Source organism: Podarcis cretensis (assembly GCF_951804945.1).
Source record: "Podarcis cretensis genome assembly, chromosome: 11".
Lineage (NCBI taxonomy): Eukaryota > Metazoa > Chordata > Lepidosauria > Squamata > Lacertidae > Podarcis > Podarcis cretensis.
Genome location: NC_137180.1, coordinates 39,456,011 through 39,478,878, shown reverse-complemented (window position 1 = coordinate 39,478,878; position 22,868 = coordinate 39,456,011). Strand labels below are relative to the sequence as shown.

The following is a 22,868-nucleotide window of genomic DNA, read 5'->3' as shown; positions in this document are numbered from 1 at the left end:
GGAAAGGAAATCTTCCTCCTCTGAGGGAAAAAGGGCAGAGGATGAATTCACAAATGGTTAATGTATAACCATAAATAAATAAATAAATATAAAAACAAATTGGGAATAGAAAAGCAGGGAAGAAAAGAAAGCTATTTCCAAGAGAAAGAGGTAAAAGTAAAAGGACATGGAAAGAGGAATGAAAGGAAGGGGGCTTGGGGTGGGGGGCTGAGACTAAGGTACAAGTTGAGTGAGAATAGAGAATGGGAGAAGAAATTACCAGAGATGTAATTACAGGAGATCACACATTGTTTAGTCCTTGAGTTTTACAATACAGTATCAGACTGTATAATATTGGAACGACCCATAGATTGCATTGGTGCTACCTTCAGCTAGGGTCAGTGTTCTGCTGCAGTACCGACATGTTACCGTAAAACTGGTAACAAAGGACTGCATTGTTTAGATATTTGTTCCCGCTGTCAGAAGCAGCTCCTTCGCTTTAAATGCAGATTTTCTAATCTGTTACAATCCATATTTGATATAAAAACCCAAACATTTTATCAATTGCATTTCATGTTCAGTTAAATATAGCTCCTCTGTTGGTGGTGGCTTAAATCCATCCTCCCATAGATTTTCAGTTTCTTGGGGCCATCTGGTGGCTACTGTTGGAGACAGAAAGTTGGACTGATTCATCAAGACAGCATTGTAAATCCACAGAAGTCACTAGTCTGCACACAAGAACAAAAAAACCCTAGCTTGGTGGGAGCTGGCAGAGGAGGGACAGGGTCCTCTGTCCCTTCTACAGTAGCCTACTGTATTTCTTTGTAGAATATGAAGGAAGTGACTTCTATCCTCTGGCAGCCTGCTTGGCTGCTATGCTGGGCACAGAGAAGGGATGGAGCACTCAGCACTTTGTCTGCCAACATAGGAGCCAACTCCTAGGGGCTGAGGGGCCTTTGCCACCCCATAAAATATTTGAGGAGGCTGCTCCCCCCCCCCCCCAAGTTTATGGACATTGTATTCAAATGGTGTGGGTGCACTGTGTCATGTGATCAATTATGTGGGGTGGGGCTTGCCTTGACCCCCCCATATTTTATTCAAGTTAGCACCACTGTCTGCCAACCAGTTGACTTGCCTGTGTGCAAAGCCTTGTTGCTTGTGGCTGTCAGGTGAGTGCTTAAATAAAAGACTGATGTAAAACTTAGGACTTGGATTCATACTGATCATATGTTCCACATAGCTTTAAATGCTTGTTTTTGAATTTGGGTGATCAGAATGAGAAGTCTCTGAATCTTGGAAAAGCAAGTTTGTGTGGGCTATAGTAAATAGTTGCAGGGTAGAGTATGAATGAAATGGCTGTTTCCTGAAAGAGAATTCCAAAGTACTTCATCATAGGCTGCTGTAGATAGCTATAAAACTAACTTTAGTGTTGTGGAAATGAGGCCTAGGTTCGTAAGCGCTCCCCTGGCTCCCTTCAGTGTGGCTGTAAGGGGGAAAACAGAAGCATTTACTTCCATATTTAACTAACTGTCCTAACTAGGACAAACTGTGACTGGTTTTAACTATGGTTTATCTGAACAAGCCAAGATTGTAAACCACAGTTTAAAGCTGGCCACAGTTAGTCCTGGCTTGGAAATAAAAACAAAGCATTTTGGAAGCATTTGCTTTTAACTAATCTTACCACTGCACTGGTGGAAGAGAAGGGAATTTGGAGACCCCAAGCTCAGGCTCACTCAGGCTCTTTTCCATAGCACTTCAGCATGGTTTGGCATTTTTATGAACGATGTAGAACCCACCTGCAGTTTCATTTAATTATTCTGATGTAGTTGCCTCTGAAAAGTTACACTGTTTGGGTACATGCCATACTGTTAGCCACTGAACCTACATGGTTTAGTTTGATTTTAGGGAAACATGACAAACACTCTGAAAATGTAAGTGGCAACCATACTGAAAATAATATGTGGTTTCTTAGATAGCATGATTTAAAGCACAAAATGTACATCAACCAGCCATTAGTCCTAGAATTCTGAAATTGGTTTCATTCCTAAAATAATATGCATTGCTTAGCTTTAGTGTTTGTTTAGGCAACACCCATGTTCTCATTTGTAATGGTACTCTTTAAATTTAGGGTTGATCCACACTTTTGCTTGATCTATATTTTGATTGTATTGTGTATTAATTCCCCCAGGTCTGAGAGCTTTTCTCATTATTCTTGCCAAAATCAGATCTTACCCACTGAATTGGATCTTATCAGATGCACTGAAAATTCAAAGAGAGATTTTGCTTAACCAAGCTTCAGTTCAGTGGGTAAGATCAGATTTTCGCAAGGCACAGCTGCGGAACAATGAGGAAAGCTCTCAGACTTGTGGGAAGTAATGAGCCTTAACTTACCTAAAAATAATACTTTATGTATAAAAGCACTATGGGACTCTTAATTTTAGTTCGACCAGTTTTTCACCTTTCTAGTGTATTCATTGGATTTCATCAGCAGTTATTTTAATTGAGCCCCCGTTGAGAAGGAATTCAGTAAAGGTCACATCAGGGATAATAAATTCTACATGTGAAACCAGTAGAAAAAGCCATTAAAAGAATTCAGGCCAAAGTACTCAAATTCAGCTCGCAGATTAGTTTCCTATACAAAAGTCTGAATACATTTTAAACCTAAGCAGGCTAAACAGCAATGGGTGGTGTGTGTGTGTGTGTGTGTGTGTGTGTTCTGGTGCCCTGACCACCTCAGGAATATCCCATTCCTGAATTTCAGCATTCTTTTTAAAAGGGTGAAGTCTTGTAATTCTTCTCCTTAAAACAATATAATTGAAAATGTGCAGGTATGGTTCCACCCTATTGAGCATGATAAGTATTTTGTACAGTGGAAGATCTCATTTACACATGTAGCAGAATGTGAGGGTAGAATGAAGGAATGTATCAATTTAGTGTGCAAGTAAAGGGACCCCTGACCATTAGGTCCAGTCACGGACGACTCTGGGGTTGCAGCGCTCATCTCGCTTTATTGGCTGAGGCATACAGCTTCCAGGTCATGTGGCCAGCATGACTAAGCCGCTTCTGGCGAACAAGAGCAGCACACGGAAACGCCGTTTACCTTCCCACAGGAGCGGTACCTATTTATCTACTTGCACTTGACGTGCTTTTGAACTGCTAGGTTGGCAGGAGGAGGGACTGAGCAATGGGAGCTCACCCCGTCGCAGGGATTCAAACCGCTGACCTTCCGATCGGCAAGCCCTAGGCTCTGTGGTTTAACCCACAGCGCCACCCATGTGCAAGTAGGGGATGCCATTTATGTACCAAGCTTCCTGAAAAACAAAAAACACCAGCACATCAGGGAGAGCTCTCTTCCTGCTGTGCTTATTTTCTGATAGCAGAACATGTTTGTTTGTTTGTTTTTAAAAATGTAAGAGATAATTCTAAAATGTATCTGAAATGATACTATTCATCCTAAAGCTTCAGAACTCTTTCATCTCACCTCTTTCTGCTTCATGAACAGACTAGGTTAGGGTTTCCCAAACTCGGGTCTCCAACTGCTTTTGGACTACAACTCACATCATCCCTCTCTAGCAGGACCAGTGGGCAGGGATGATGGGAATTGTAGTCCAAAAACAGCTAAGGATTAATTCTGGGTTTAGACCCCGTCTAACATGGTCTCAGCTATGAGGGAGTCACTGCATGTCTCCTTTCCGCTATGCTCTGGAATGTCAGAAGTCTCAGATCATCACATAGTAAGAGGCCACAGTGGATTGGGAAGTAGCCTTCTTTTGTACAAGCCTGCATGGTAATTAAGATCAGCTACGAACTACAAAGTTTTGCAATTGTTTTGCAGCCTTTTTGCAATGAAACCCCCACATTTTGCAGTACCCTCAAAAGTTGGTTACTCTTTTTATTGAGATTTTTATAACAAATAAAACATTTCTGTTTTTTTTTACAATTCCAGTAGCAGAACTGTAAGGCAACATAAAATGTAGATTCTGGATCAGAACATGTTTAATACACACAAGAGTATTCATACAAATTGATGAGAGGCCTGTGGTCTTCACAATGTGTAGTCTTTAACCCTTGCTCTGCCTACTTTCTTGGGAGCTCCTAAAGAAGCTGGCAATAGACAGTTACCCGCTCCAATGTATCAATAAAAAGTACTTTAAAAAACTCCCTCCGTATTTGAAACTATTAACTTGCAAGTTCTGCTTCCCAAAGAGACAGATATATGTCATGATAAGTTATCTTGAAATCCTGTTCGACTACTCAGAAAGCAATCCTGGTGGGCTCTTTGGGTGCACCAGTCTCATACATGCATTGAAAAACAAAAGGTGAAGAAGAGTAACTCTAGTATGGCCCCACACTAAGACAGTAACCCATTTTGAGGGGCCCTTCAAAACTTGGGGTTTTCGCTGAAAACAGTTGCAAAACTTTGGCACTAGTTTGGATTGAATTGGACAGTGTTTGTTTTTTGGGGGGGTGTGATCCTGGTTTGAGTATCAGTTACTATTTCATGGTTCAAAGTTAATGAAGCTGTAAAGATCTTCAGTAGAAGCTTCAATGACTCCTAAAATACATCTAGTTGAGGATCGATAAAAGGACCTTTTCAGTAGCTAGGCTCAGGCTTTGGACTTCCTCCTTGAGGAAAGCCTGCCTAGCTATCTTTCTAATAACTTTTCACTGCATGTTAATGGCATGCCATTGGAGAAAGTTTAAATTGTTTTATTGAGCAACTTTTGATTAATGTGCTTAACGTTTGTTGCTTTTAATTTTTGTAGTTTTTTGGTCTTTTTCTTATTTTATTGTTTTAATTGTTAGCTACCTTGAACTCCTTTTGAGGAAAAGTAGAATAAAAATATTTTAAATATCACTTCTCTCTGCTGGGGAGCTAATGAAATGGGACATATATAAATAATAAAATTATTATTATTATAGTGCTTAGGATTTTAGCCTGTGTTTATCATTATTGGTTTCCTCATAACATCTAGTAATATTGCAAACATTTAGGAACTGTGAGTGGTTGTGTTTGAATATTTTCAGCAACCTTCCTGATTCATTTGTCATCAGCTAACTTTGCAAAACTACCGGATCTGCTGCATTTGTTGTTCCTGTGTCCTTTATTCACACACCCAAAAATATGTTTATAAAAGATGATGATTTAAACCAATGTTGTCATAATCAGTATCAACATTGGAAAGTGCTATCGCATCTTATGTAAATGAAAATGGTTTGAAAATTCTAAACTTTGAAGATAAACCTGATTAGTCTTCTAAATTCAATTTAAGTCATGTTAAACTTCAGTAATTCTAATTTTGTGCTGGTTTTGAAAGACCAGAAAAGAGTGTTGGAAAAACTGCCCCCTAAAATACCAGTGACTCCTCATTTTCCTGGGAGTTACATTCTGAACCCCCGTCTGCATATGCAAAATCGTGTAAAATGGGGGGGGGGGTCACCTAGTATCAGTTCAGCTGCTGGGCAGGGGTGAAGCTTCCCTGCACCTCAGCTGGGTAACTTGCACTGTCCCTCCGGCTCACATGGCTCCATGGATGGGCACAGCTGATGAGTGGGGAAGAACCAGAGGGATGGCTGGGCTTGGTTGCCCAGGTGTTCCTCATTTCCAGATACCTGACCCTGTGTGTGTGTATGCGTGCGTGCGCGCACAAATAAAATGTATGTATGTGGGGAGTTGTCTGCAATGCAGAAATATGTTGAGGCAACGGTGTTTCTTCTCAGAATGAGCTTCCAGAAAAGTGTACTTCATTCATCCACTTTCCCTTTCTGTAAACTTAGCTGCCCATAGGTTATGTTGAGGATGTTTAAAACATGACAGCTAAACATCTGTTTTTCTTAGCGTCGTGCACATTTTGAATGGGCTTGTTTTTACGTAATTTGTGTGTCTGTTATGTCAGACTGCTTGTTACGTTACAACAAGTAAGATCACACGGCATGTCACCGAGTTTTTTTCTAGTCACAATGGGTGTTACCCTTTGTGCGCATGATATTTCTTTTTTGCATGGTTATGCAGTATGTGTGTCCATACTGACTTGGTGTATAACATGTCCCGTGGTTTATGCATGCTACACTAATCTCTGTTATCTGTCCCCTCTTTATTCAGAGCATGCTGTCTAGGTCCTTTAATTCCAATTATGCTCCAGTTAGCAGCTTTCACTATGGCAGCTCTAGGGATCTGCATGGCAGCCAAGGCAATGTTGCCTTGAGTGTTGCAGACGGAAGAAGTTCTGGTGTTCACATTGTTCGTGTGAGTACATACATAAACAGGCTATTGTTAGTAAGAAATTGGAAGAGGCATGTGATAGTGCCTTTAAAACTGCACTTTTGTAATTGTGTAATTCTAGACTGTGGCTGATTCCACCCATTACTGTAATATGTTGATTCAATAATGGCAATTATTGAAGAATTTTCCTTTAATATTTGTAATTTTTAAAAATGCTTTCTGCTAAAGCATCAGAGAAGAGCAGTTCTGAAAAGAGACTTAATTTTTTAAATAATAATTTGGCATGTTCTGCCTACAAGCCAACTGATAGCCATATAAAGATACTGAAGAGATTTATCCCTCGATTGGCAGGTGACCTTAGGGATTCTGCTTCTCAAGGATGGAAAAACAGCTTCCTTCCTTGAGATGTTTAGATAATTCAATAGTTCTGAGCTTGTTTATTATCTTACAAGCATATCTGGTGTCAGTGTAACCTGATGGTTACTGCTTTCAGCCTGTGGAATTCTATGATAATACAGTATAAATAAATTGGAGTAGTGATTTTTATGTATTTCTCTTGGCTCACACTGATGCTTTAGCTTCTCTATTCACTACCTCCCGTGCTGTGTTTTCCCTTTTATTTTAACTTGTGCAATTTAATCAGAGCCCCCTATAAAAAGTGCTCTGTACGCTGATGAAACTATGTAAACAGTACTGCAGCTTTGTGTTACAAAGACATAGGCAGCAGCCAGAATCACAATTCAATATTGGGGTTCACAAGGATTCACCAACTTCTCCTCATAGATAATAGGGGAAGTTTAATTTTGTAATACTCCGTAGTTAGATATAATTTCTAAGTATGAGCCATCTATAGCACTCCTCATTTTTCTTGATTAAAAGTTAACTTACTATGTCCAAGGAACTTACACAACTCCACAAGCCTTTTTGTCTCTGTGGATTCTCTACTCAACATCATCATCAATTTTGTTTATAGGACATGAGGCCCGAACATTATCTTTGATTATTTCTTCTCAATATTCAATCTGTTTCCAAATCACATTGTATAACTTTGCAAAAATATGACCATTCCTGTTTGCCCTCTTGGCAAAAATTCCAGTTCATACTCAGGCCATCTTTCACCTTGTGTACTGCAGCCTTCTCCTTTCTGGCCTTCTTTTGCAACATCTTGGTACTCAAAAACAATTCACTTATCATATTTAATATCATATCATTTCCCTCTTTAGATCCCTGTACTGGCTTCCTGTCTGCTCCTGTATCCAACATAGCCTAGCCTTCCCTTCCCTTCCCTTATTTTTCATTATCATATTGCAGTACATGCTGTCTCCAGCTCCAACATCCTCAGCCAACTGAATTCTTCCTGATGCATCACTCTGCACTTTCTCCTTGCTGTCCTGCCTGCCTCCCGGGGTCTTCCTCCATGTAACCTTTGGCTAAATCTTGATTCCTCATTCCTTATTGTGTAATTTAGCATGTAACTGAACAAAACCATATTATTTTCCTGTTGCCTTTGTGTTATTAATCTTTCTTCCTTCTGTTGTTTCTCACTGATTTACATTTTAAGATCCTTGGAACAAGAATGTATCTTTTTATTGGTCAGTCTGTGAAGAGCTCTGCACGTTGATAGTGCTCTATTAATACTAATTAATAATAATAAGATGATGATGATGATGGTGATATGTTTGATACACAGGTCACAGTAGTTCCACTGAGCTGTTTTGGAACCCCATACCTCTGTCATAAAAAGAGAACGGCTGTCCTAGTCCCACCTACCTTTCCATTCCTGAGGGAAAATAAGCAATAGAAATTATATTTAGAGGAATTCATGCAAACTAAATTGTTTACATAGTTCAGCAAGACAAGGTGTAGGAAGTGGCAATGGTGAGGTTCATGTTCCAAAAAGTGGATGGGCATCGGGTAAATCTAGCAGAACAAAGTTAACAAAAGACTTTTGTGTTATGTTTGCAAATCCTTAAATAGCAACTGTTTAATGAATAGTTTTATTATGCAGTTCAGAGTAAGTTCCAGTGTTGTTTCAAAAGCTGGAGTTAACATTTATGGTCCTCTCAAGGCTGATTAATATGATTAAATTCTTGAATGCACCAAAGTAATATGCTTAACAGTCATATGAACAAAATTGGCAATTCTTGTATAACGTGTTTGCAACATAGCAGTAATGTTTGTATGCTTTTATCATTTAAAGCATCCCCAAACATCAACCTCAGTAGAGCAATGTCAAGAAGATGTATTCATTGCTGGACAGCAGAACTATTCATCTGCCACACTTAGCCTCAAAGATGTTGCTTCAGACAACATGAAGAAAGTTCCTGTGCAGGTAATAAGCTACAGGGATCACTCATAATCTATAAAAGTATTGTTCTGACACAAATATCTGGTTCAGGTACAATGCTAAACTATGGATTCTGTGCTCCCACCTCCCTGTTGTGTTAACAAGAAGATCAAAAGCTTTCATTTCTAGTTAATTAATGGTTAATTATATCCAAATGCGGGACGCAGGTGGCGCTGTGGGTTAAAGCCTCAGCGCCTAGGGCTTGCCGATCGAAAGGTCGGCGGTTCGAATCCCTGCGGCGGGGTGCGCTCCCGCTGCTCGGTCCCAGCGCCTGCCAACCTAGCAGTTCGAAAGCACCTCCGGGTGCAAGTAGATAAATAGGGACCGCTTACCAGCGGGAAGGTAAACAGCGTTTCCGTGTGCGGCTCTGGCTCTGGCTCTGGCTCTGGCCAGAGCAGCGATGTCACGCTGGCCACGTGACCCGGAAGTGTCTCCAGACAGCGCTGGCCCCTGGCCTCTTAAGTGAGATGGGCGCACAACCCCAGAGTCTGTCAAGACTGGCCCGTACGGGCAGGGGTACCTTTACCTTTTTATATCCAAATGCAGAACTGTGATAAATGTTAACTATGGTTTAGGGAAATTAATCACTGTGTGAAGCTGGCATGTTTCCCTAAATTATAGTTAAGGCAGACCACAATTTGTCCAGGCTTGAGCATAATGAGTAAACCTCTTTGAATTTTTTTTTAATATATATACAGTAAAGCGGTGTATAAATTTTATGAAATAATTAAATTAATTGCAGTGCAGTTTAATTATTTATTTAAATAAATAAAGTGCAGTTCACTTAAAATGGAAGCAGAAACTTCCCTTCTCGAGTGGCACTTGGGTTTCTATCTTCCATTTGCTTGAAGGAGGCAGAAAATGCTATCCTTTTACTAGATGTGAGCTGCTCGCCTTCCTTGGAGGCTCAGTTCATTTTTTGCCTTGCTTGAAGCTGGATCAAATGCTGATCCATTCTGGCCTTATTGGTTTCCAGTCTCCTGGCTGCATTGTAGGAGTACAGGGGAGTTGGGAGCTCACAAGCCCATACCTTGTTAATTGCAGCTGAACAAGGCCATTGTTATGGGCAAGAAATGCATAGTGAAGAAAAAAAATCAGCAACTATTTACTTACCTAATTGTGTGTACTCAAGACAGGTTATAACACAGAAAATGTCAGCTGTTCTTTGCATGTCTACTCAGAAACAAGTCACATTGGACTCAGTGAGATTTACTCCTGGATAGCTGTGTATAGAGTGGGAAAATAAATGCATTATTCATGCATTCATATAAGCCAGTGGTTCTCAAACCTTTTTCTCTGTGCCACACTTTCAGAATAATTTTTTCTTGTGCCACAGTGAATTTTTTGATAAAAATACATTTGAAAACAAAAATAAATAACTTCTAGGTAAAGGTAAAAGGTAAAGGTACCCCTGCCCGTACGGGCCAGTCTTGACAGACTCTGGGGTTGTGCGCCCATCTCACTTAAGAGGCCAGGGGCCAGCGCTGTTCGGAGACACTTCCGGGTCACGTGGCCAGCGTGACATCGCTGCTCTGGCCAGAGCCAGAGCCAGAGCCGCACACGGAAACGCCGTTTACCTTCCCGCTGGTAAGCGGTCCCTATTTATCTACTTGCACCCGGAGGTGCTTTCGAACTGCTAGGTTGGCAGGCGCTGGGACCGAGCAGCGGGAGCGCACCCCGCCGCAGGGATTCGAACCGCCGACCTTTCGATCGGCAAGCCCTAGGCGCTGAGGCTTTAACCCACAGCGCCACCTGTGTCCCATAAATAACTTCTAGCAATGCTTAATTTATAATATAGAACACAACTACTTTTAATATGATCATGGGACATCCAGAAAGTATAAAACAGTGCAGCTACTTAAGAACATGAATCATTCACAAAATATAATTATAAATGAGTCTTCTCCAGCTCTCTGTTAAAACAGTAGTTCTGGATCACAACTATGTTGTCCTCAGTATCACTTGATGCTCTTGCTCTGATTTTGAAAAGATATCTATTCATATTATGCAAATAAAAAAGAAAATTTTTATACTATACTATAGTACACCGAAATTTATATACTATACTATAGTACACCGAAATGTTTAAATGTTTCTTTGATTGTCCTTGGATCTTACCATCACATTTGCTATCTTCCCCTGCCGCATCCTTTGAGAACCATAAGCAATATACTAAAACTTCAAAAGCAATTCAAAAATCTATGAGTACTTCCACCCAAAAAAATTATATGTTCCCTAATTGATTAGTTTAGCCCATTACCCAGTGGTCTAGTTTGTTCTAAACAAAAGTTGGGAAAAAATCCATTTCATTCCCATTTGTTTTGTGTATAATGCTATTAGATTTTTTAAAAAGAATACAACAGACATGTTTGACAACAAAATCTCTTGTAAGTGTTGCAAAATCATTATCAGTTGAGCATCAAGATAATATATATGCATATTCTTGCGGATGTAAAATGTTGCTTAAGAATTATTCATTTATCCAGATACCTTTGACGAATGGGCAGATGTGCCAGCCTCCAAGACCTCAGGCAAACTATAGCCAAATCCATCATCCTGCTTCCCAAACAACTGTGGCAAGACATCCTTCTAGAGAGCAATTAATTGATTATCTAATGCTTAAAGTTGCCCATCAGCCACCCTATAGTCAGTCCCAGGGTCCATCAAGGCAAAGCCACGAGATGTCAAAGCAAGAGGTAAGGGCAAAAGTTACGACTTAATGAATAAATTCTCAGATTGTTCTGCATTGGAAACATTTACTTGGTTGAGACCTTGCGAATGTCCTTTTCTGATGACCTGTCACCTTAATAATAATAATAATAATAATAATAATAATAATTTTTATTTATATCCCCGCCCTCCCCGGCCAGAGCCAGGCTCAGTGTGGCTAAAAACACAGTAAAAACATAATAGGGGGGAAAGAGAGGGGGGCGGGGAGAATAAAACCAAACCAATTTAAAATATAGGTTAGAATGCAATTTAAAATGCAGCCTCATTTTAAAATAGCTGATAAATCAAGACCATAAGGGGAGGGAAACATAAGGGTCAGACCGAGTCCAAACCAAAGGCCAGGCGGAACAGCTCTGTCTTGCAGGCCCTGTGGAAAAATGTCAAGTCCCGCAGGGCATTCCACCACATCGGGGCCAGTGCTGAAAAGGCCCACTTATTACCACTGTTATTCATGCTTCCATATATTTTTTTTCAGGAATATGCCCAATATGCTTAGAGAAATATTTGTTTATTTATTTAGTAAGTATTTCACTTTGAGTAACCCATACAACTTACAAAACAAATACAAAGAATATAAAACTTAATAGAAATACAACAAAATATTTTAAAGCATTGGTGAACTTGAAAATATAGAAGTAAAGCATAGTATTATGTGATATAAAAAATGGATTATGTAATGGCTGCAGTTTTTCCATGAACTTGAACATGCAGAACAAATCAATTTTCTGATTTTTTTAGATAAGAGTGAGAATTGAAAAGGATCCAGAGCTTGGATTTAGTATATCAGGCGGAACCGGTGGTAGAGGAAATCCCTTCAGGCCTGATGATGATGTGAGTATTAAATAGATCCAGTCTCTTGGGGTACGGTTATTGTTTGGGAGGTCTTTATTGAGGAGGAACTCTTTGATGTTTTAAAGGTTTTATGATTAATGTATTTTTTTCTTTCAGACTTCCCATGCTTCCTTTTGGGAAGAAGGATGGACTATATTAACCATAAATAAATAGTTGTAAACAGTTGCATTTGTGTGTGTGTGCGTACAGGGATGCATACAGGGATGCAGGTGGCACTGTGGTCTAAACCACAGAGCCTAGGGCTTGCTGACCAGAAGGTTGGCGGTTTGAATCCCCGCGACGGGGTGAGCTCCCGTTGCTCGGTCCCAGCTCCTGCCAACCTAGCAGTTCAAAAGCACATCAAAGTGCAAGTAGATAAATAGGTACCACTCTGACGGGAAGGTAAACGGTGTTTCTGTGCACTGCTCTGGTTTGCCAGAAGCAGCTTACTCCTGCTGGCCACATGAGTCGAAATCTGTCTGCGGACAAATGCCGGCTCCCTCGGCCAGTAAAGTGAGATGAACGCTGCAACCCCAGAGTTGTCCGTGACTGGACTTAACGGTCAGGGGTCCCTGTACACACACATACATGCACCTCACTCACCCCCAGCATTAATAAACATTATTTTTCACTCTTTTTCTTGCGCTGTTACCTAACCAGCTACACAATAGGAAGAGAGAGATGGCGGAGGTGGAAGGACCTCATAAGCCCAATATTGAGTTTAGCTCTGTGTGCGAAGAATTGTTAAGATGGAATATGTAATAACTACTACTTAAGAAAAAGAAAAACAGGCTGGATAGGGTTAAACTTGAAGAAAGTAGGTATTTGGAAAACACAATTCCTGTTGTCGCAGGAAATTATAGAACTACCATAATGTTGATGAATTTTAGTTTCATGGTAGTCTGGCTAATTTAATAAAGCAAACTTCATATCATAGGCCAAACTTCATATCATACGCCAATATGTAATACATTCCCTACAACACGAGGTTTTAGCTGTAAGCCTTATCCAGAGAATTCTTTTGAGTGATGAGATTGAAAGGCTTGCCAGCCTTCTCTTTTAAAACCTTACTTTCAAAAGTAAGATTTACCATACTTACGTATGGTAAAATAAACAGGTAATATTCAGCATTAGTTATACTCTGAGTAGACTAATTAAAATGAATTGACTTAAGTCTGTCAATTTCAGTGGATCTGCTCAGATTATGACTGAGTTTCATATCACCTAGTGCCCTGCTGGATGCTGTTCATTTTACAAATGGAGGAATAGTGGGGTTCGGGTCAATTGATTGCTGGTAAGATAGGAAGAAAGCCTAAGAAAACAAGGAGAATCTTTCCTCCAAAGCAAACCCTCTAACCTGAAGGCAGCTAAGCCAAATTAGGTGTTAATAGAAAGCTGTTCTGTTGTGGCTAACTTCACTTATGTCAGTGTTTTTTTTTTTCTTAAAAAAATGTTTAGGGGTACCCCTGTGTTTCCCCAGAAAAAAAGCACTGGCATGTTGTTTTTCTAGCCCATGGGACAAATATCTTGCATTCCTAGTGCAGCATTGGATAAGACAAAAACAAGTGAAAATTTATTTGCAATAGTGACTACAAGGCCAGCCCAGTATTTTGAACCACTGTGCACATGCACAGTGGGACTTTCGACGTTGCCTTGCACAGTTTTTGATACAACTTCTAGGATGATGCAGAGAATCTGTCATTCAAATATAAAAGTCAAAATCCCTACTGCAGATATAGAGGGTTGTGTTCCAATAAACCAGCATGTATGTATTTAACATTTGTTTCCTGTTCACTTGAAGGGTATATTTGTAACCAGGGTACAGCCTGAAGGACCAGCATCTAAACTGTTGCAGCCAGGCGATAAAATTATTCAGGTAATGTAGCTTAAAGCAATTTACCAATTATTAATGTTGATCACTATAGCAGCCTTCAAAATATTGCCTCTTTTCCCCATCCCTTATCCGCTCCGTCACTTCTGATCGCAAGTTTCTGAATATTCTTCAAAAGCGACTACACAAACATCTAATTATTGTAGACAATTCTAGATGCTACCAGAGCACGGATAACAGAGGCCGGGCTACCTCTGTCCATGAGAGACCACCACTGAGGCTACTTGGGCCTGCAGTGACATAGCTTGATCCAGGACTTACGTCCAGGCTACACACTTGATAATTTAGGAGCAAGACAAGTCCATCCAGAACAAGTTTAATACCTATAAACAGTGCTTTTTTTCCTTTAAAAAATGTTTAGGGGTACTCTCATTTTCCTACTCATATTGAAATACTGCCCCTCAATGAGGCCAAACTTAGATTCACAAAATGTTTAGGGGTATGCATATCCCCAGAAAAAAGCACTGTCTGTAAACCACAGAACTTCTGTTTCATTGGAATTGAGTGTCAGTTTATTGGCCCTTATTCCAGCCCCTTATGGAATATAGGCACCATTCCCATACCTTCATTGCTCCACCTTAATTTAATAAAAGAGAGGGGGTGGGGAAAGCGGTGTTGTCAGCATACTGGTGGCATCTCACATAGCAATTCCATATACATGTTAGAAAGGAGGGGACATGACAAAACCCTGAAGTAGTTCCCCAGAACTACCTTCTAGAATTGGCTCTCCAGGTAGGAGTGGAACCACCTTATCATCATACCTTAAACTTCCAGTGCAAAGAGCCTCTCCAGGATACCATGGCCAGTGGGTAATAACAATCTCGGAGAGGTCCAAGAGAATTATCAGGGTTGCATTTCTTCTGTCTTTCTCATGGTTTACACTAGGGGTGGCCAACTCCCGAGAGACTGCGATCTACTTTCAGAATTAAAATCTGATCTATCCCCTTTTTTTGGGGGGGGGGTTCAGGTCTATGTTATTGAGCTTTTTTTAGGGAGGGAAAGGGAGCCAGAGATCGACCCGCGATCTACCAAAACCTTGCAGGGATCGACCTGTTGGACATCCCAACATACACCATCTATCAGGACAACCCAGGCAGTATCAGCATATCACACTATCAGTTTAACCTTCCCTTTGGTTCTTCTGCTACTGCTTTGAAGAAGAACCAAAGAAGAAGAACCACTGTCACTTCCAGCAATCTCAAAACAACCATCAAATTTAGAGTTGGCTAAACAGATAAAATAAACTGTTATTGAAAAGGTTTTCCTCTATACTTAACAGGATTTAAATCTTCTTTCCAGGCTAATGGATATAGCTTCATCAATATTGATCATGGACAAGCGGTATCCTTACTAAAGACTCTTCAGAACACAGTGGAACTCATCATTGTTCGAGAACTTTCTTAAATACTGTGGAGGAAGGAGAAACGTCCACGTGATGCTTTGAAGGACTTGTGGGAAACTGAATATTTTGATTATTTTTATATACAAAAACTTTTAAAATTATGTACAGTAATAAAATAATCTTGTGGTTATAGGGGGGAAACCACTGTAAAGAACATAGATAAAACAGTTTTGGAAATGCATATTGTAGTCAACCTTGTTGAGTTTTAAAGCATTGTAGCAATCAAAAATCACTCCTCCAAAAACAAACCTGTGGTGTATTTTGTACAGATGGTAGGTTTATTTTTGGATAACGCATACACATAACTAAACTTTGTGTACAAGGAGCCTCCATTGTAGCCAATGGACAGATGGCAGGGCTTTCTGTCCTGTAGCTGTTTGTTGCCTTTATTTTTTTGTTCACCTGGTTTTAATGTCTTTGTTGAAACCACTTCTGTAGATGTGGATAAGATTTGATATGTTGGCTTTGCTATGTGCATATTGTACAGATGAATGGGTAGATGGAAGGTGGGGCTGGCTGGGATAATTTTGAAAGGCCAGGTAAAATGGCCGTGAAAGTATGGAATCAAGAAAGAAAGAGGGAGACGAGTTAGCATGAGAATGTATATCTACCAATAGAAAAATGCAATAAAATGTGAAGTCTTTTTAGAGAGACTATAAATACACTTCTGGGAGTTCTACAGGATTGGCTCATATCACATCAACTGACTGTCTCATTTGTTTTCTTTAATTTAACTTTGAGTGTTTTTAATCACACAACTTTTTTCACCTGTGCTGTGGAGTTGTGCCCAGAGACTCCTGTCTGTTACGGAAATCCCCAGTTTTGTGCAAAAGGGTGATTTTCTTCTGCCTTGTATTAAATACTCCATTTTCAACTTATTTATAGATTTTTTAAAAAACGAAAAAGAAAAAACTAAATGGCCAGTTTGTTTTTTTTAAACTGTGTTGCCTGTAACTCATCACCTATATATCTATCACATGTGTGCATGTTCCAAACCTCTAACTTACTCTGCCAGAAAAAAGCTTCATTCTTTTTAATGGGGTTCATGGCAGTGAGGCCTGTGGGGACTGGGCTGCCCAGAAGTAAATGGTTCAGGAAAGGGTTAGGAAAGAAACCGTGATTTTGTTTGGCCTTGAATTGCCTTGTTAGACTAAAAGGAAACAATATGTTTGGAGCTAGGTAACCAAAGCCAGTGAAACTGTTGCAGAGTGATGGGAGAATTGCTGTTGGGAAGTTGTAGAGCAAAGGGATGGGGGACTTGCGACCCACCAGTTTGTAATGATCTTTCTCAAAGGGCTGTTCCTACAGGTGACATTAAATGTGAACTAGACACTTGAGAGTCATTAAAGGGTTTCTAACTATATTAACGTAATAGTGATTTACCACAGGCTGCCTTTGTTCCTTATTACTTGTATAAAATATTGGATTATACATATTTAATTTTGTTTATGACAAACATTATGTTTATTTTCCTCTTTTTTCTTTATATAACAGAGATGAGATTGCCTAACCTATAGGGTAATAAGTAATACATGGTTATTATGGACCAGAGAAAAGTGCCATAGAAGACCAATAACTGTTTTTTTAAAGGCGAATTATTAATCTGTCATTGGAGCAATATTCAGTTACTACAGTTTTTAATAAGTAGAAATTGGTAGTTTTAAAGCGAAATTAGCAAAAGCACCAGCCTACTATAGTGTTTGGAAAGATGTGCTGGAACAGAAAGGAACCTGTATACTTAACAGATAAAGGCAGTACTTTTTAAATACACAGACTCCAATGATATTGCACTCAAAGATGTTATCACCTGCATATTGTACTGTGTATAGTTTTTGATAATTTTAATTGAAACCCTTTAACAACTCTTTGTACATTAATTTTAGTTGATTTTCATTAATATTTACATAGGAATTGATTTTTATATTAGCAAAAATGTGCTGTATTTTGGTAAAGTTCACTTATTTTCTGTGTGCTGTTAATCTTTAAAGAAAATGAGAAACATAGCTATATAATGGCAGGCTTCAGTGTTACCATGCTTCTAAAAGTGTCTTTTAAATTTCTCTACTTTTTATTGAGAATTCAAAAATTTACATTCATTGCTTTTAATTATATTAGTAACCTCAGCCTTTTAAAAGGGAATATCCACAAATCAGTCCTAATCTGAGGACTTGAGGCATAAACTATAATCATGGTAAGGGCAAAAAGTCCCAAATCAGAACTGATTCTTTACTGATCATGGACACCATTTATCTTTGACAACATCAGGTTGAAATAAAGTGTTCAAATTCAATTTTGTATGAAATAACAAGCAGTGTAAACCATGCTGTTAGAATTTAATTTAGTTGAATAGCTTTGTACAATAGTGTTGCCAAAAAGAATAATTGTTTGTTGAGAGAATTTAAAGAAACTTTGTGGCCTTCTAGGGGTTGGGTTTTTTTATTTTATTTTACTTTTTGGTGAAAGGAATTAGAAAAAGTATATTGGAAATCAAACAATGATGATACTTTAAAAAAAAGACATGTTGGATGCATTATACCATTTGTGTTGGATGATGGTGAAATGAAGCTGTGGAAGAAAGCTCATTCAAAACAGAAGATCATTATTCAGAAGCCGTGGATTTTTAATGTTTCTCATCTTGTCAGATAAGATATATCTGCACACTTGGTTGCTTTGGCATCGAATGAATAAAGTATTTGTCAACTCAATATTCTTTTCATGACAGTTCATTAAAGAATCAGTTCAAATTACAAATTCTGGGGGGAAACCCCACATATTTATTGTGTAAATACATTTTTTACTTTTTTTGACTGGAGTTTCAAAAATGTGTATATAATTGAACACATCCTATGAACACAATCATAGCAATAAGCAACACACAGAATCAAGCCTTTATCATTAATTTGCTGTACTACTTTTTTAAAAAGTAACTATTCCCTTATTAGCAGCTATGTAATGTTTTTATTGATCAGCATTTATTCAGCATTCCAAATTTTGTATATAATTAAATTGTTTCTGAAGTAACACATGGAGAATAGATAATAAACTAATGCTCTTTAAATCGCTGTGTAATTTACTGATTTCACTACATCAATCTGAAATTTTCTAAATCATTTGAATCTACCACTGATAACATTCTATAATCAAGCAGAGATTCTTGGAATTTTCTCTTTGTTTTAAATACCCTTTCCTTATTTGTATTGGATTTTAAGTCCCTTTGAAGGAAAGTGCTGCCTCAAACCAGATGATGATCCTAGACCATTGGTCATGTTGGATGGGACTGATCTGGCTGGTGTTCTCTCTTCTATCCTGTGGGCATGTGGGAGGCAATTAGTCAAGCATTGAGGGTGATTATGCCTGCAATAGCAACCTTGGGAGAACTTTGGCAGGAAGCCTCTGGGAGAACCAATGACCCAACCTTAAAGAGCGGAGTGCAGCCTCTGCAATAGTTAGCTCTTGTAGAGCAGTTATCTGATAAGTGATTAGCTTTTTTACAGGTGGTACAACACTAGTTCTCTCAGGGAACAGCCAGCATGGTGCCCTCCTGAAGTGGTTGGACTACAGCTCCCAGCAGCACGGGCATCCTGGGAGTTGTAGTCCCAACAATATCTGGAAGGTACCACATTGGCTACACCCTGCTCTAGATGAATCTTTACGTAAGTACTCTACTCTTTGGAGAAGAGTAGATTCAACAGTGGCACAGTGTAATCTTATACAGTGGTACCTCGGGGGTTAAGTACTTAATTCGTTCCGGAGGTCCGTACTTAACCTGAAACTGTTCTTAACCTGAAGCACCACTTTAGCTAATGGGGCCTCCTGCTGCCGCCGCATCGCCAGAGCACGATTTCTGTTCTCATCCTGAAGCAAAGTTCTTAACCTGAAGCACTATTTCTGGGTTAGCGGAGTCTGTAACCTGAAGCGTATGTAACCTGAGGTACCACTGTACAGAAGTAAGTCCCACTGTATTCAATGAGGCTTACTCTCAGTGTGTGCATAAGACTTCAGCCTTAACTGGACACCAGAGGTGTATCTAGGGTCCCTTATGGACGTGGCAAGGATCTGTATTGGCACTCCCCCACTCCAGTGGACAAGGGCTAATACTCTCTTCTGTGTGCATGCAAAATCTCTAGTTATTTAAGGGCAGAAGGAAAGGCATTTTGCACGTGCTCAGGGACCCCTTTTAAAGTCTACTACAACTTTGCATCTTCGGGAGTGGAGACCAGGTGCTGAAAATAGTTCAGCCCTGGCCCAAATTCATACCGGTTGGCCCTAATTCCTGGGTCCCTCACAATCTGTCAGCTTCCTATCCCCCCCCTCACACATACCTCCCTGTCTTTGCACGCCACCAAGCAGAGGTGTTTTTAGGGTAGTGTAACTGGTTCATCCACAATTGGTGCTGTGCTGCAGGTGGCTTCACAACAATGCTATAGAATGGGCGCCAAATTTTAGCGTTGCATAGGGCACCGCTGAAATGTGAGAGCCCAAAGTCTGGCACCGAGCGTAACTGGAGGAGAAGCAAGATGGAGCCATGTGAAACTGCACACTTTGCCTCTAAGTTGCTCCCCTCCTGGCCAGGAAGACCTCGGACACCTTGCTCACTTGCTCATTCTCGTCCTCCCACCCATCCTTCCATACCTATCCTGTGGGTTGACCCAGCTAGTGGTTTTGGTAGTGTGGTCCATGTAGACTTTGTTGTTGTAGTTGTTGTAGTCGCAAGCTTTCTCTCAGCCCTTAGTTAACAGCAGCTGCCTCTCACTCATCTTTTCGCAGCAGATGGACAGAGCAAGCCCAGCAGCAGCCCCATGCAAAGAGCTCAGCAACTCATGCAAAGGATTTTGTTTTTCTTGTAAATTTCCTCTCTGGGAAAGGTTGCAACATCTGAGGTTAATGACACATTGTGTGATGAAAGCAAATAGATAGATGGTTTTTCACCCTCCTAATACTAGACCTGAAGGAGTGTTTCCACCTCTATCATTCAGCCCAGACACTGAGATTCAGCTCCAAGGGCCTTCTGGCAGTTCCCTCATTGCAAGAAGCGAGATTACAGGGAACGAGGCAGAGGGCCTTCTCGGCAGTCGCTCCTGCCCTGTGAAATGCTCTCCAGTCAGATCTCAAGTAAATAGACAACTATCTGACTTTTTAAAGAAGACATCTAAAAGCAGCCCGGTATAGGGAAGTTTTTAATGTGTGACGTTTTATGGTGGTTTTATAATTTGCTGGAAGCCGCCCAGAGTGGCTGGGGCAACCCAGTCAGATGGGGGGGCATATAAATAATTTATTGTTGTTGTTATAGGCCTTGTGATAAATAAAAGGAGCTGAATGTTGAAAATTCAGAAAGACTTCTGGACACAGTGGATGGCTAAATATGGAATGTGCTTAAACAATATTTGATGGCTGCTAAAGATAGTTTTAAAATGAGTTAGACATACAGAGGATAAGTATCCATCATTATAAGTTATGATGGCTATATGTTATCTCCAACATCAGAGGATGCATGCCTCTGATTATTTATTGCTGCCAGGGAGAAATACTTCTCGCTATTGCACTCATGTTCTGCTTGTGGGCGTACCTTTATATCCCTGAGTTCTGCAGGAGAGGGCATCCTGAATATAGTATATAACAAGGAGTCCTGTTCTTATATAGTGTCAGAATCAAGCATTTAGTGTGTAGGCTTCTGCCCTTTGGCCCCTCCCCCATTACATATCAGACAGACATATATCTCAGTTGTCTTTTATGTACCTGTTGAATAGTTTCTCCTTTCAACAAGCCTTTTAAGGTTTATAACCCAGTTGGTATCCATATTGGATTTGAATTTGTTTTTATGTGTGTAACTGCTTTTAATTGTTTTAATGTATGCATTTGCTTTAAATGTTTTTACATTTGTGATTGTTTTGCGTAAGCCTTTTTGTACACTGAAATTGCTTTGAAATGCTTCATAGGAAGTTATTCAATACTGAAATAAATAACCTAGTTAACCACTATGCAAAGAGCATGCTTAACTCGAACAGGCCTTTGGTCTGATTTGGCAGGGCGGCTCTTATGTCCTTATCCCTGAATTCAATGCCAGATGCATATGGCAGCATTCATAGAATCATAGAATTGGAGAGTTGGAAGGGATCACAAGGGTCATCTGTTCCAATCCTCTGCAATGCAGGAATATTTGCCCAGTGTAGGGCTTGAACTCACGACCCTGACATTAAGGAGTATCATGCTGTACTGACAGAGCTATTCCAGCTGTCATTCATGCTAGGCAAATTATATATGCCAAACAATTCAATGCAGTTCTCAAACTCTTGGTGGTAATAGGTTACTGTGGCTGTGAAAGGTTCTGGGGACTGTCATGCCATCTAGAATCCATCTATACTGATGACAAACCATTCCTTCATTTCTTCATATGCAATGCTTGGAAAAAATGTTCCTAACAGAACTGGGTAAATTGGTATTAGAATAAATTGCAAGCTGGAGAACTTCTCTTTACAGTAAGCAGCCAATGCAATGCAAATGAATTAATATGACAGATATGAGTACCAGCCACCCAAGTCCCAACACCATGCAAATGAAAACTGGCACCTGCCTGGCAGGTGTGGGGAACCTTGGTGCTGCTGCCCAAAGGTGGTCCTCCACTCTTCTTCATCAGGCCCTTAGGATTCTTTTTCCAGAGCATGGCTGAGGACGGTAGGGGGTAAGGCATGATGAGGGACAACCAATGGCCAGATAAAGCTTGGATGGCTGCATTTGGCCCTCAGTTCTGACTTTCCCCACCCCCAGTTTAGTTGGGAGTGCAGAGATTACACAGGCACAACTGATTTAGGCATAAGTGGATGCAAGGTGCAGGATGCACCTAGGATTACTGCAGCAAATCAGTAGTAAGGGCTGTTTGTCCATTTTTTTAAACACAAAATCTAGACAGGAGCGAGAAACCTGTGGCCCTCCAGATGTTGCTGAACGCCTGTTCCCATCAGCCCCCATCCAGCATGGAAAGTGGTTATGGATGTTGAGTCCAGCATAATTTGGAGAGCCTGATCTCTCCATTCTCTCCCCATCCATCTATGAAACTTCTCCCTGTTGTGGCATTTTTTTGTACAAAACAATTCTTTTGATTTTTAATACGGGGGGTGGGGGTGGGATATGCAAAAATTTCACCTCACCTAACAGGGAAATATATTCTGCTACCTAAGGTTTCTAATGCGTCAACTGTGGTGCATGTGGATACTGGAGAGGGAAAGGGCAGGAGGCACTGCGCAAAGTGCAATTTAGGGATTTTTTTGTTCCATATGCTTTGACATTTTTTGTCCGTCTCTCAGGTGCTGCACTGCCTCAACAACCACAAAAAAGCCCTCCGTTTCCTAGCTAAAAGCCGCATAGAAAAGGAGACGAACAACGGGCCGCCTCAACGCCAGGGCGCAGCCGCGTTCTCTCGGAAGTTGCGCGAGTGCGGACGCTCTGGGAAGCTCCGCCGTTTCTTTCT

The 22,868-nt window shown here is 40.2% G+C and overlaps 1 protein-coding gene across 3 annotated transcripts in view; it reads left to right on the top strand.

Moving 5' to 3' along the window:
* Nucleotides 1–18,108, top strand: part of ERBIN (erbb2 interacting protein) — an 89,510-nt gene extending 71,402 nt beyond the window's left edge. For 2 of the 3 annotated variants that reach the window (XM_079995304.1, XM_079995302.1), the window contains 6 exons: nucleotides 6,083–6,226; nucleotides 8,403–8,534; nucleotides 11,036–11,245; nucleotides 12,018–12,110; nucleotides 13,912–13,986; nucleotides 15,301–18,108. In XM_079995304.1, the coding sequence (XP_079851430.1) occupies nucleotides 6,083–6,226; nucleotides 8,403–8,534; nucleotides 11,036–11,245; nucleotides 12,018–12,110; nucleotides 13,912–13,986; nucleotides 15,301–15,405 (759 nt within the window). In that variant the 3' untranslated portion in view covers nucleotides 15,406–18,108. The remainder of the gene's footprint in view (nucleotides 1–6,082; nucleotides 6,227–8,402; nucleotides 8,535–11,035; nucleotides 11,246–12,017; nucleotides 12,111–13,911; nucleotides 13,987–15,300) is intronic. The other variant, XM_079995303.1, reaches the window with a different exon arrangement.
* The last annotated feature ends 4,760 nt before the right edge of the window (nucleotides 18,109–22,868 follow it).